The following is a 15,000-nucleotide window of genomic DNA, read 5'->3' as shown; positions in this document are numbered from 1 at the left end:
AAGTAATACTGAGCCTGACTAGGCTTTCTGGATGCCTTAAGTGAGCACATACGGCCTTAACTCTTCATGGTACTCGTGTACATCAGTCTGCCCAGGGGCTGGAATGTGGAAGGTGGAAGCTGGAGGGGTTTTTGCAGTTTGGATTTGATTGAGTGTTTGCACATGTGAAAAATTTGGAGGTACTAGGTCTCCAGCAGCAGTGATGGGATCAGGCAGATTTGGTGTGGGAGAGATGCAGATGGAAAAGTTATAGAGTCACAGAATTGTTTAGGTTGGAAAAGCCCTCAAAGGTCTTCGAGTCCAAGAATTCCCCCAGCACTGCCAAGGCCACTACTAACCCTTGTCTCCAGGTGCCACATCCACACGGCTTTTAAATCCCTGCAGGGATGGGGACTCCACCACTGCCCTGGACAGCTGTGCCAGGGCTGGACAACACTTTGGGTGAAGACATTTTTCCTAATATACAACCTAAACCTTTGCTGGTACAACTTTAGGCCATTCCCCATTGTCCTGTCACTCGAGGCCCTTGTCCCAAGTCTCTCTCCAGCTCTCCTGGAGCCCCTGTAGGCACTGGAAGGAGCTCTCAGGTCTCCTTGGAGCTTCTGTTCTCCAGGTGAACACCCCCAGCTCTCCCAGCCTGTCTCCAGAGCAGAGGGGCTCCAACCCTCAAAGCATCTCATGGCCTACTCAGGACTCATTCCAGCAGCTCCATGTCCTTCTCCTGTTGGGGATCCCAGAGCTGGATGCAGCACTTCAGGTGAGGTCTCATGAGAGTGAAGGCAGAGGATGTCAAGGAGGAGTAGGCTCTCCAAGTCTATGAGTACAGGTGTGCTAAGGGAAATCTTACTGCAGGAAAATGAGATGGATTCTCAGGAATCAGCATAGAACTGATGTCAGAGAAAAATAAATTGATTTTATGCTTTACCTCCATTCCCTCTGCAGTGCAAGCCTTGGCTGCCACATTTTGTTGGCTGGGAAGAGACTGATATTTTCTCTGTCTCTTCATCCAAAGCATTTGTTCTCCTCTCGTGTAGCAATTGCAGTCAGTGTATTACCTCCAGCTCAGAGGATAATCAGGTGGCTTCTCCATTTAACTGCACCACTGCTGCTCACAGCCACACAAATCACCTGGCAGGGAATGCCGTGCCGTGACAGGGGCTGTGCCGGAGCCCAGGAGGGACCTGTCAAGTGCTTTGCAATTTCCTCCATCTTCCGGGTCCATGGACTCCAAAATCCAACCTCAGCCTGCTCAGGGATGTCGTGGCTCTCCAGATTTGGTGTGAATATTTAGCTCAGGTGAAGCTGATAAAGCTGAGTTGTCATTGGTTTGTGTAAAGCCTTGCTTGGGTTTGGGTTGGGAAGTGGGAATCTGAGGAAGTTTGCAACATACCATGGACAGGGAATGTAAAGGGCTGGTTCTGAGCATCCAACTCCTTGTTTCCACCAGCTCTAAAATTAAATCTCCTCTTGCAAGTGCTTAGTAAACTGCTATTAAGGCAACTGTGCAAAAAAATGGGTCAGAATATCAGTTACCACTCGAGTAAAACATCCACTGACTTCCAGAGGGTTTAACCTACAGAAATACTGCTGGATGAGGTCCAGGGAGAGTTCCTTGCTTCTAAGGATAGAATTTGGCCCCACAACCCCCTCAACAGTCTGAAGGGAACCACGTTTAAAACTGTGTTAAACTGCAGAGCAGGAACAGCTCCCGTTAATTGAGTTTTAACAGAGCTTACGCTCAGTGTGAGCCAGCCTGAAAGTTATTAAAATATATTATTATATATAAAAATAGTAAAAGAAAGCATTTTGATCCATTTTTTTTCACTTAAATGATATAGATATACAGCATGTTTGTACATGATAGTTGTGTTTCTGTTTTATTATATTACATGTTGCAGACATACGTGCATAGGCAATACATAAGAGTGTTTAAAAGTGCTCCCCTAGCCTGCATTTATGGGGAACAGGAAAGGGAACACAAGAACCTCAGGGAGAGCACAAGATAACACCTGAGTTTGACTGGTTTCATGGTTTGACTGGTGTTTCAGACTGGTTTGAGTTGGAGGGACCTTAAGGACCATCCATTCCAACCCCCTGCCATGAGCAGTGACACCTTCCACTAGACCAGGTTGCTCCAAGCCCCATCCAGCCTGGCCTTGGACACTTCCAGAGATGGGAAGTGCCTCATAACAAGAGCAAAATGTTTCAATACCACTTGTTAATTCAGTCTAGTGTACGGTAGCAGGTTAGTTGACAGGTTTAATATGGTTTTAATGACCTGCTTAATAACAAAAAGAAGGCTCAAAATTGCTAAAAATCAGCTCTCTTGCTTGTATTCACTGTTTACACTGCTGTCAGTTAAAGTTCTTAAATTTGAATATGAGTCTGTTCTTCCAAGGCCCAGGAGCCAAACTGAGGTTTCTAGATTAGGTGGAAGCTGCTGCTGCAGTGGGAGCTGCCGTTTTGTCAGCAGACTGCTGTATTTTTGAACTGTTCTACTTGATTTATTTTTTTTTTAACTAATAGTAATAACAGTGAAAACCAGTAAGTAAAAAAACAAACAGAAAAGTTGTCTGTGCAGTACCCCAGGCAGGCTGTGAAAAAGCTGGTGAGAAGGGGGGAGTGTTTATAACTGTCTTTGCCTTTGCAAAACTCTTGGGGAAAAACAAACAAATAAAAACAGGGGAAAAAACAAACAAAAAACCAACACAACAAACAAAAACTAACATTCCCAGCAATCAGCATTGAGGGGAAGGAAAAAACTGGTCTGTCTTTAATTCTTCTTGATCAAAGGGATTTAAAAGGATGGAAAATCAGGCTGTGTGTCTTTTGAACCTTTCTTGCCCCAAGAACTGTGTGAGGAGGTGCAGAGGGGCAGGAAGGGACTGACACTGGTCCCACTGCTCTTCCCCACATCCATCCTTCATCCCTGGGGCTGAGCCCCTCACTAACACTTAACATAAATGCTTGTTAGATATTGGATATAAGCACATTATCTTGTGGAAGGTGTCCCTGCCCGTGGCAGGGGTTAGGAGCTGGGTGGTCTTTAAGGTCCCTTCCAACCCAAATCAGTCTGTAATTCTGTGTTTATTAGTTAGAAGTGTATGATTTTAGTTCTTTGGACTAATTACCACCTTTAATTAAACTGCCAAAAGTTACAGTAAAGCTAGTGTTCAAGTAAACTTGATTTTTACTCTGTCATCCCTGTGGATTTAACATGTTTATATGGAGAATTAAGGTGTGAGGGATCTCTGAGCACCTGGGCACTATCAGCAGGTTCATGATAAGTCCTTCTTTTGGGGCTTATAACTGGTCTGTAAATACTCTTCCCTGTGAGGGTGGAGAGGCCCTGGCACAGGTTGCCCAGAGAAGCTGTGGCTGCCCCATCCCTGGGAGTGTCCAAGGCCAGGTTGGACGGGGCTTGGAGCAACCAGGGCTAGTGGAAGGTGTCCCTGCTGATGGCAGGGGGTTGGAACTGGATGGGCTTTAAGGCCATTTACAACCCAAACCATTCTGTGCTTCAGTAAAACCCTCCCAACTACTTTTGGAGGCCATGGACACACAGTTGGAGGTGGGAACAGGCTCTCAGTGCTGAGGAGACCTGGAAATCCAACACAGTCACAGGTCTCTCTCTTCCCCATCCTTCAGGCCAGCGGGAATTGGAGGAGTGTGCATTTTCATGTCAAATCTCACAAATTATTGATCACTGTGATGGTAAATAGCATCTAACAACTCTGGTTGCTCTCTCATGGCTGTAACACGTGTTCCTTGGTAAGGCTTGCTCACCTGGTCACCTGGAGGGGATATTTTTGGACTGCCATGTGCAGAGGAAGGAGAAAACCCTCTGATACTCACATTCCTATGATGTGGTTCAGTCCAGCCATGAATTTGCTGGCATCTGTCTCCAGGACAGTGGGGGCATCCTGGGCTCGTGGATGTACCAAGTGTTCTCATGTAATGAGAGAATCTGTGTGTGTTAATTTTTAAGTGCAGATTTTACAGCACTTTATAACGATATTTAACAGCATAAAACGTTGGCACATGGTGAAAACTGGTGAAAGTTCAGCCATCTCATTTGGGCAGGTTGTGCTCACAGGCTCTCACACTTGCAGACAGTTTAATAACAGTATTTGGCACTGTCTCTTCGAGCTGCTTAAACTAATTAATGCATTTGCTCCCCGCAGGATGAAATGGGGTTTTCAGATACATTTCCGAAATGATGTGCATGATTGCTAAATATTTCATTCTTTTGAACTCTAAACTTCACCAGTGTTTTATGGGGGAGCAGAGGTGGGATAAATTCTCCCATGAAAAATGTACAGTGGCTCTGGCAAGAGGAAAATCTGTGCCCCTGCGTGTCAGAGGAGGATAATCTCTGTCGCTCTGTCAGTGTGTTAGAAGGTACTCTGGAATTTGGGCACCACTTGGCACGTTGGTGCTGCTGCTGGGGGGGCTCTGTAGCTGCCCCATCCTCCCGCACTCTGCTCCACTTCTCCTGATTCCAACAGATTCCAGAAAGTTTCAGGCCCATCACATTCCAACCTGCCAAAAATGAGGGCAAAAGGGGGGATTTTTTGGACTCGGTGCGTCATTTAAAACATGACATCAGGCAGTAACTCCCCGAGACCCCTGAGCAGGGTTAACGCTCATCTCACTGACTGAAAAAGGTTAAAAAAAATAAGAAGGACCATTTGATTTGAAAGAAACCTTTCTGAAGGAATCACAGTAAACAAAATCTGTTTGCCTAAGGAAACCCTCGTAGCAATCAGCCAGTAACACAACTGCTTGTGCTAATGAACCCAAAGCTGTTAATGTGGTTTCTTCAGTTAAATTGATTCATGAATTTTGAAGAGAACATTATCTAATGAATTTTCTTTGAATAGAAAGCAATTAAAAGGACAAATCAGTCTGATTAACCCCAAAGTCACCCTACTGCCACAAATGGTGTACAGTTTGAAATTATATCATAAAAAACTAGAGCAGATTTGCTATCTCTTTGCCCTCTACTAATCCATGTAAATTAATGAACAACAAAGTTAATTTCTTTGATGACCCTTTTCTCATATCACCTGGATTATGCTGATGTTTAATTTGCTTAATGTTATAATAAAGACTAAACAGATTTTTTCAATGAAGTGATTATCATTCCCTTCAGTTAAGAAGTGATTTTTATTATTTAACACACACATAACACGGTATGGGTTTCCTTTAAGAACAAAGTCACATTTCTCTACCTTCCTATGTAACGTCATCAATGTGTTTTTTGACAACTAAAAAAAGAAAATGTCTTTAATGAGTTTATTTCTTTGCCAGAGCAGGAGGCTCAGACTCTCAGCTGGGGGAAAAGGTCTCCTCACCTTTTTTTCCTCTTTTTTCCTTCTTTTCTAGTGACCAGCTCTCTCCTTTCATAAGTTACTCATTAGTTAGGTCTTCAAAGCTTTTCCAAGAACAAGAGGTGTTCAACCCAACTAAAATCCAAACATGGCTATCCCTTTCCCTTCTATAAAATAATCCTGGCTTGGGTAAAACCCTGAGATGCCGAAGAAAGCAGCTCCTAATGCATTTGCTTATTCATTATTCCAGCAATTGGAACACTTAGAAGCAATTTGCTGGTGAATTAAAATTAAAATAATGGCAGATACATTATATATTTTTTTTACCCTGTATCATTAAGGATGTGCTGTAGATTCAAGGTCACAGCTAGTCCTTACATTTGGCAATGTCTGCAGTGCTGAGCTGTAGCTTGGGGGTCTGGACTATAAAATGCAGTCAGCCAGGATAATACAGAGTCCACTGGCTCTAGGGCGTCTTCCTGGGCGACTCCAGTCCCAGCTGAAGTTTGAAATTAGCTGGAGATGCGAGGCTTTTGTTGAATAGGTAGAGCCAGCTATTTCTTCTCTTTTAATTTGACTCTATGCTAATTTATACTCTGCCAATTTAATGGGAAAAACCACATTGTATGAGTTAACAGGATAATTGTACTTGAAGCAAATTAAAAATATAGGAAAATCAAAGCCTTAAATCCTTTTTTTATAGTGATCGGTTACTCTGAGCGCTCTCTCTAATAATCATGTATTTAAATGTAGTCATATAGGACACAATAACAGGACAGAAATTTGGGGCTGTTTAAATTTAAATTAGAAAACTGCTATTGAGACTCACATTTCATTGGGGTTTTCAGCTGTTTCACCCTAATTTTTCCAGCCGTGCAATCAAACAGCTCCTGCTCCCTTGTTCTTTGCAGATTCCTTCACCAGACAAGTGCTGTGGACCCTGTTGAATGATGTGAAGTTTGGAGAGGCTGTTTCCTACAAAGAGTTGGCAGATCTGGCCGGGAACAGCCGAGCAGCCAGAGCGGTGGGGGCAGCCATGAGGAGGAACCCGGTGAGTTCAAATCAACTTCCAGCTAAAGTTGTTGGAATATGGTGGATTTAGAGCACTAAGTGTCATTAGATTAAATTTATCTGCTATGAAAACTGGTCTACGATGAGTAATAAGGTCAGTAAGTGTTTTTAATCAGCGATAATGCACAACCCAGTTTAGTGTGATTTATCCCCCACCATTTATGGTGTTAGGTTGGAAAGAGAAACACTTTTTTCATTCACCAGCCTCTACACAGGTTGTTGTTCTCAAACTTTCTTATATATTTTTAGGTCAGGGAAGTCTTTTATCCCCCACATGGACCTCATTTGGCAGGTTATGAGCAGTTTTGGTTGTGTTAACAGCAGTCTGCTCTGGCATGAGCATGGTTCTGAAAACAAGACCAAGTTGGATGGGGCTTGGAGCAACCTGATCTAGTGGAGGGTGTCCCTGCCCACGTCAGGGAGTGGAATGAGATGATCTTTAAGGTTCCTTCCAACCCAAATCTGGGATTCCATAGGTGATTTGCCTGAATTTAAACCAGCTGGAGGAAGTAGCACTCTAAGTCAGGCCTGTGGATTTTGGAAGAACATTTTGTTAAAACCCTTGGTTTCTGTCTGCTTCCCAGTTATTGTCTTTCCCTTTTATTTTTCTGGGATTAGCTTTTCAGGTGTATTTGTGCACCTCAGTCACACTGGTCAGTGTCAGTGAAGTTGATGTGTTGTGTCAGTGTCTTTGAGTGTGTCTGGGTTCACATTAGCCCCATCCTGAACTGGAAGGTCTGGGGGCTCAGATGGATGTATCTGAGTTCACAAGGAACAATTCAATTATCTAAACCCACAGCAGTTCATAGAATCACAGAATCCCAGAACAGTCTGGTTTGGAACAGACCTGAAAGCCCATCTCGTTCCAACCCCTGCCATGGTCAGGGACACCTTCCACTGGAAGTGGTTTAATGAGTTATTTATCATGCTTATCATTTAGTCCTTTAATCACAGGAAGCATCTCAAGGTACTGATGTATTAAGGTTTGCTATTTTGCATAAATTGTGCAGCAATCATTAATAAAATCATTCACTTTTACCTAATATTTGGGGTACAGTTCACTTGTGGCAGTTTGTGGCACCAGCACTGCAGCCCAGGTGGCATGTTCAGTTTAATGAACTGTTTTGTTGGACTCAGAGCTCAATATCTCATCTGATAAACACTCTGCAAGTGTTTGTCCATGGGCCAGGTCTGTGGGTATCCTACAGGTCCACACAGGTAACACACAGCCATGGAAACTCACGCAACACTTCGTGGCTTTAAGCTCCCAAGCTCCATAAAGAAGCCCACCCTGGTATTTTAGGCATCCATCAGATTTCCCTATGAACCAGTTCATATAAGCAACATAAAGCTGCGTTTCGTCAATACACAGTATTGTACTTGACAATACAAACTATTTTAATATGATGGAATGCTTTCCAATATAATCTGGTGTACATTAAGATAAGGCAATCCAATGCAAACCTACAGGAAACAGTTCTCAAAGAATAACAATCCAGTGTTGTGCAAAAGGAGATGTAATTGCTGTCGCCTAGAAATGTACCCAGCTTTGCCCTCAGGCTGCAGTGGAGCAGCAGCATCCAAAGTAGCAGTAACAGCAGGTTGTGGTGTGAAAATTCCTGCTTTTTCCCCTGTGAGGAAGGATGAAAATAGTTCTGAAAATATACAGCAAAGCTACTGCAATTTTTTTAAATGGGGTCCTGGTTATTATTGCCATTTCCCAGCCCATACTATGGCTGCAGTGATTTCTGTCCCCAGCAGAAGATTTTTAAACGTGGTATAGATAATAATGTATAGCTTTAGGGGAAAAGAGCTGTGTTAATATAATGACACCCCAATATTTCATCATAGAAGGCTGGTGATTAAAAAATAATAATAAATCAGTGCTGTAATGAGAGCTCTGCCCATCACAAAACACATTTTTATCACTACTCATCTCCTGGAGTTAATCTGAAATTCCATCCGTATTCCATGTGCAAACACACACATAGTCCTTTTACACTGCAGTGTGAGCATCTATTCATTGTTCCTCATATTTCCCAAGGAAATCTTTCCACGGTCCTTCACCTCTGAGCCATAATGTGCAGGTTGACTGTGTAATACACAGGTTGATTTTATGAAGGAGGTGACATGTAAAAATAATATGTGGCACTGCAGAACCCCCTCACCTTCGTTATTTCTGTATATAAAGCCATCAACTCGTGTGAAAACAGATTTCTAACCCAATTTGCAACTCCACTCCATACAAACCTTATTAAAGAAAATGCTGAGAGGATGCATATAAAACTAACACGGGAGGTCAAAGGTGTGTGAGCAGCCCCTGCTCCTCTACAACCACCTGAGGTCTAAACCTGCAGCCCGAACCCCAGACCCTCCCTGGAAGTGTCCAAGGCAAGATTGGATGGAGCTTGGAGCAATCTAGTGCTAGTGGTAGATTGATTCTGTGATAAACCAGATTTGACAAGGATGGTAGTAACAGCAAAAATAACCTCGAGCTGGCATCGTGTTGTCCCTCAGACATTTTGATAAAATTACAAATCTCACTTTTTCCACCAAATACCTTTCTCTCTTCTACAAATCCAAGAGTTGGTCTCTGCTTTTGATAGTGTGCATCCCACATGGTTTCCTGTGGTAGTTGGGTTGGTTCACACAGTTCATGTGATGACCTTCAGCTTCATGAGAAGGTGGAACAGGTGCCAGCAGCAGCTGAGGGTGGTGAAGTCTTCGCCTCAGTTTATACCGGGGCTGTGGTGGGTAGGGCTTACCTTTTGCAAGAGAAACTTCACAGGGTTTACTGCAGTTCACATTGATTGCAAGGTCTGTGGTCCTCAAAGGGAACCCATAAAGTTCAATTAAATATCTCATTAGACTGGTAGAGGAGGATCAAAAAGAAATCACAGAGGCTCATGGGAAATGGGGAGTGTTGGGCTGATTAGTCCAAGGCCATCCTAAATGACTGTTCTGTGCCTTAAATAAGACGTCTTCAGCGGTCTGTTAACAGCAGGCAGAGCTGCCTACGTTGGGTTTGTATCCTCTCTAATTGTGTCATTGCTTAGGCTCAACCCCAGCTAAGGGCACAACTTGATGCTGCTATCGATCTATCCTAAATCAAGGATATAATATCAATCTGTCCTAAGTCAAGGATGTTATCCAGCCAAAATGTTTTGAACACCAGAGATTGGTAGGAGCATCTATGAGAAGATTATGAAGTTTGGGTCTGACATGTTGCAGACACATAGAACTAGTTGTATGGTCATTCATAGAATCACAGAATATCCTGAGTTGGAGGAACCCACAAGGACCATCCAGTCCAACCCCTGTTCCTGTACGGGACACCCCAACAATCCCACCCTGTCCCTGAGAGCGCTGTCCAAACAGTCCTTGAGCTCTGACAGCCTTGGGGCTGTGACCACTGCCCTGGGAAACCTGTTCAGTGCCCAACCACCTTCTGGGGGAAGAACCTTTCCCTAATATCTTTCATTCCTGATATCTTTCATTCCTAGTATCTTTGGTTCCTTTGGTGGCTGGTGATAACCTGGGACCCATGTTGGGACACGTCACAGGATTTTCTTTTGGGAAAGAGCAGGAAAAAAAGCAGGGGGTTGGAACTAGATGGTCTTTAAGGTCCCTTCCAATACAAACCAGTCTGGGATTCCATGACTTGAGCAAACCACGGGATTCTTTTTTGCTGAGTGTGGCTCTTGCTGTGGTGTGACAACGTGATGTGACTCCTGGGGATGGTCCTGTGCAGGGCTAAAAGTTGGACTCCGTGATCCTTGTGGGTCCCTTCCAACCCAGCATATTCTGTGATTCTGTGATATCCCATCTGTTTCCATTGTGGCCTGGCTGATCCAGGTTTGACAAGCCGGGAAGTTTCAGGAGGTCTCCATCCCAGCAGCCATGTGATGGGATGGTTCCCTTGCCTCAAACTGAACACTCATAACAACTAGAGCCCCGCTCTGCTCCATCCTCACACAGAATTTGCTAAATGCAGTTCAGAGCCAATCGATCCCATGTGCAGGGAGAGTTTTTTCCCTGCCTTTTTCCTAAACAAACGCATTATCCAGGAGTTAGTTTATTCACAGATTGCCACGAGCGTTAATGACCGCCCCAGCCTTGTTCTGCCACTCACCCAGATGGCTGTTGATAAAGATTTAGCATCATGTTCCAAGTGTCAGGGCTGTCAGTAGTGCTGAACCATTTGACCAGAAGAAAAAACGCACAGGGAGCTATTGATTACAGCTTCTCAGTGTCACTTGTTCACCAGGATTTAGGTATTGATGAGGCTGCGAGTGAAAACAAGCTCTTTCCCTTGTGGGCCTCTACCCAGAAGAACAAAAGCAAAGTTGGAGAAAATATTCAGCTGGTGCCCGAATCAGAGGGACTCCGGCATCGATCCGAGGGCTCCTTCATGTTAGTTTTTGTTGGAGACAAATCTATGGGTTTGGAAGTTTTATAGCGTTCGAGGGAGGGTCTGTGTGCGTGATGGATTCGTGGATTAGATGAATTAGATTTCACAGCATGGAGATTTTAGCAGAGCTCTAATATTATGAGCTGCTTGGTTATTGATAAAAATTACATTAAATGTAGCTGAGGCATTAAAGCTCCAGACTAGGGTAGTTCTCCCTCTAAAATGTCCTTAGGGCCCTAATAAATTTTGGCAGGTTTAATTATTTTAGTGGTCTGAACGTTGTCACCACAATTAAGCCAAACTGAAGCAATATTCAATATTTTTAAATTACAGCCTTTGTACCACTTTTACATCCAAAGCTCTGGAGGGTGACAGATGGGTGTTTGTGTGTGTTGGGACAATCTAGTGTGGAATTCCTTATGTTGGGCATGGAAAAAGCTGCATTTATTTCATACCTCCTCTCCTTGCTTGGTGGTGAGTGGCTCAGCCCCATATCCCTGTGTAGTGAATGGGTCCTGCACCCACCCAGGAATCGTCCAATACCACCTGAAAATAAAGTCCTTTTTCTTCTCCACCAAGATTTATAGCCTTACCATCAAAATCTGCTGCTTTAGTGTGTGTATTTTAAAGAATTGCAAATTAACCTTGGAGATGTTTTACAGTGTGTTATTATGGCTTCGTCACCCAAGCCAAGCTGGCTGAAGTAACTGAGGGGAATATAAAGACAGAGAAATCCCAAACTAGAAAAAAAACTTGCACAATAAATCCTAATTTCTTTAAAGAAGCCATAAACCAAGTGTGGGATGGCATGGCATGGAGTAATGCTTTTATTGGTAATTGCTGGAGTTATCATGGATGCATAATTCACTTGTGGCATTGCACCTCCAAATAAAGCAGATATTAGAAGCATTTCTTTATTTAAACCTTGATTAACAATAAGCACCTGTGTGTATTCCCATTTAATGTAGGCTGAGACTGAGATTTTAAATTTCAGGCGTTGAAATTACTTAGCAAAACTGAAAGAACACCCAAAAATCCCCAATTTATGGTATGTATAGTTTTTCAGCTGCCAGGGTTTGTGTGTCCCAGCTTGAACTGTGCTGAAATAATGATTAAATGAGATTAAAATAAGTCAGTGTAAAGTGTGTAATTTGTGTGAAATAAATTACGCTTTTTTGACATAAAATATCCAAATTTTTGAAAACTGCCCTTTTGAGTGAGTTATTGTTGTCACAGCCACATCATTGCAATCCCATTGCTATGCAGTTACCAAAACACACCCGGCATGATTAGAGATGATGTATTGCATTTTTTATGGTGTGTACTTCAGCTATGATAATCACCTGTAATAAAAAATAAAAAAAAAAAAAAAAAGCATGTTTATGTACTTCTCTGCATTATCAGTCCATTATGTAACTTCTGGCATTGATTTGCAGAATCTGTGACATTTGGCTATAAATGATACAGAGTAGAAGACAGGAGGGGAAAAAAAGTTCTTGAAATTGGTTAGGTTGGAATGAAATCTCTCCTGTTGGAGGTTTTAAAAATTCACAACCCATTTTGGATTGACTTGCTGTTAAATAATAAATAGTGCCTTGGTCTCGCAGAGAATTTCTCCATGGTGCGCGTGGAGGTGCTTCAGCGAGAGGAGGATCTGCTGGGGAAGTGGAGCACAGGGACCACTTCTCAGTGGTCTGTTTTTTCCCAGAAATATGTCCTCTCCTAATCTTGGGATGATCATAGAATTTCAGACTGGTTTGGGTTGGAAGAGACCTTGAGGCTCATCCAGTTCCACCCCCTGGGCAGGGACACCTTCCACTGTCCCAGGTTGCTCCAAGCCCCATCCAACCTGGGCACTTCCAGCAATGAGGCAGCCACAGTTTCTCTGGGCAACCTGTGCCAGGTCTTCCCCACCTCATAGGGTAGAATTCCTTCTCAATATCCAATCTAAATCGACCCTCCTTCAGCTTAAGGCCGTGGTGATGGTGATGAACAGTTTGTCCTATACCTGCTTGTTCTCCCCGTGTACATCTCGGGGATATGAGGCTTCGTACCCCCCCCGAGCCCTGAGGGCTTGGCTGTGGAGGGGGCTGGCATGGGGCAAGAGAACCTGATGCTGCAGGGAATTTTTTATATATGGGATTTAATATCTCAGGTTTACCCTTTTAAAGACTTTACATCATTTTTATGGATTAACATTCCTGTCCATGCTTATTTTTGCCTAAGAACTGGGGAGGTCTCCGGAGGCAGTGATCAGCTCTGTTTGTGCTCCCCTGGGAGCACGGCCCCAAGGTTGTGGCTACTCTGTCCCCCTTGGGCATGGCCAGGACCCCACCAGTTTGTCACTCAGTGCTACAGAGCCCCTGGCTCAGTGCTGGATTTATAGACTCATGGAACCACAGGATCATTCCATTTGGAAAAGACCTTCAAGGTCATCTAGTCCAACCTGTGGCCAATCCCCACCAGGGCACTGAGTGCCTTGTCCCAGTGTTGTGGGTACCTCCCCCTTTACTCCTCCCCTGATTTCTGTGTGTTTTGCAGATTGCCCTCATAATCCCGTGCCACAGGGTGATCCGCAGCGGCGGGAAGATCGGCAACTACGGAGGGGGACGCCTCATGAAGGAGTGGCTTTTGTCACACGAGAAGCTCCAGAAGGAGAAGTTGGCATATTGATGCGGCTCCAGCTGCTAACCAGCCAAGACACACAACCACGGATCCTTGGCTTATAACAAGCTCTCAGAGCACCCAGCAGAATTCAGAAAAATGGTAAATATTTGAGTGACATATAAATATAATGCAACATCCAAAGTGAAATGTGTGGTGGCACCACTATATTAAAAAAGCGGGCTGCGTCCTGGGGGAGGCAGCTCGGCTGCCCTTTCTTGTTTTTACATTTTACAGCAGAATGACTACAGCGATCCAGGCCTGTTGTGCACGGATTTTGTTCCCATCTCCAGTCCTGTTTTGTTCTATTTTTAATGTCCATTAAAGCAGGGATAAGGGAGTGGGAGGGACGTGGCAAATGTGAGGTTCAGGCTTCCCCCTAAGGAAGCGTCTGCCTTGTGGAGGGCCCTGCCAACTCCTGCCCAGCTCCCCCTCCCCACTTTGGGGCATAAAATGGTGTTTTACCTAAACAGGAGTTAACAGAGCACAGTGAGGTCTATTCAAAAGCAGGCAGCTATTGAATTCCTTGTTCCTGGCTTTTCTTTTCAAACTGGGAGATGGGAATAATTTTTATTTTTTTTTGCATAAAGCAGCAGAAGAGATGCTACTGAAAAATCGTATATTTTGGATAAGCAGCTCGATTAGTCCAATAAGGCAAAATATTAAAAAGCTCATCATAGTTGCACCATTAGCAGCAGCAAATTCCTTTAGAGTTTGATGTTTTCCCTTCCATATTTCTCTGTTATCCGAAGCTTTATTTCCTACCTCTCCATAGGAAGGATTCAAGAGACATTAAAGCTAAATTTTGAGGTGGTTTTAGCAGGGTTCTCTGTGAGTAGAAGCCACCAGAAGCTGAAATTTCCAGTATGGGAGTCGTAAATTGTAACATGGAAATACTGATTTTTTTATGTGTTTTATCATATTTTCATGGATGTCTCTTTAGAAAGGCCATTGCTACCCCCAAAAAATTATTGTGTCGTGATGTGTTAGTTAATCCAGCATTATTGATACCTTGGAATTACTTCAATAAAAAAACTGCTTTGCATGTGCAAGTGTCTTTGGGTCTGTTTATAAATAAAACACAGGGTGTGATATATGGGGAAAATAAACTATACCCCACTGTACAATATAAAGCTGTATTTTTATCAAGGGTTTCTCGTGGCGATATAAACCACGGAAGCAAAGCTCAAGTGGTTTGTACGTGTCACCAGAACCCCGAGATAAAAATATGGCCTTATAATATGTACAGTTTGGGTGTATTTTATTATTTTTTTATATCTCTAATACATGCTGCCACCAAAAGCAGGCGGCAGCAAATGTCAACTTTAACCTTTCCCACGTATGCATCCCTTGATTTTTTTTTTCTGGTATTGGTGCTTTTTCAAGGATGTGACTTTGTTTTTTTGGGGATAGGGGCAGTGTGCACTGGGTTTGGGGCAGTTAACACCTTTTCCCAGGGAAACACCCAACTTTGGGAGTAAAATCATGTTCTGGGTCAGAGATTTGGGGGGTGGAGGCAGC

At 43.5% G+C, this 15,000-nt stretch overlaps 1 protein-coding gene across 2 annotated transcripts in view; it reads left to right on the top strand.

Moving 5' to 3' along the window:
- MGMT (O-6-methylguanine-DNA methyltransferase) overlaps positions 1–14,531 on the top strand; it is a 131,267-nt gene extending 116,736 nt beyond the window's left edge. For both annotated transcript variants that reach the window (XM_018078535.2, XM_018078536.2), the window contains exons 4-5: positions 6,245–6,384; positions 13,357–14,531. In XM_018078535.2, the coding sequence (XP_017934024.1) occupies positions 6,245–6,384; positions 13,357–13,488 (272 nt within the window). In that variant the 3' untranslated portion in view covers positions 13,489–14,531. The remainder of the gene's footprint in view (positions 1–6,244; positions 6,385–13,356) is intronic.
- The last annotated feature ends 469 nt before the right edge of the window (positions 14,532–15,000 follow it).

Source organism: Manacus vitellinus, unplaced genomic scaffold, assembly GCF_001715985.3.
Source record: "Manacus vitellinus isolate BGI_N305 unplaced genomic scaffold, ASM171598v3 scaffold_40_pilon, whole genome shotgun sequence".
NCBI classification, from domain to species: domain Eukaryota; kingdom Metazoa; phylum Chordata; class Aves; order Passeriformes; family Pipridae; genus Manacus; species Manacus vitellinus.
Note: the sequence above shows the minus strand (reverse complement) of the source record. Positions and strands in the feature narration are given on the sequence as shown.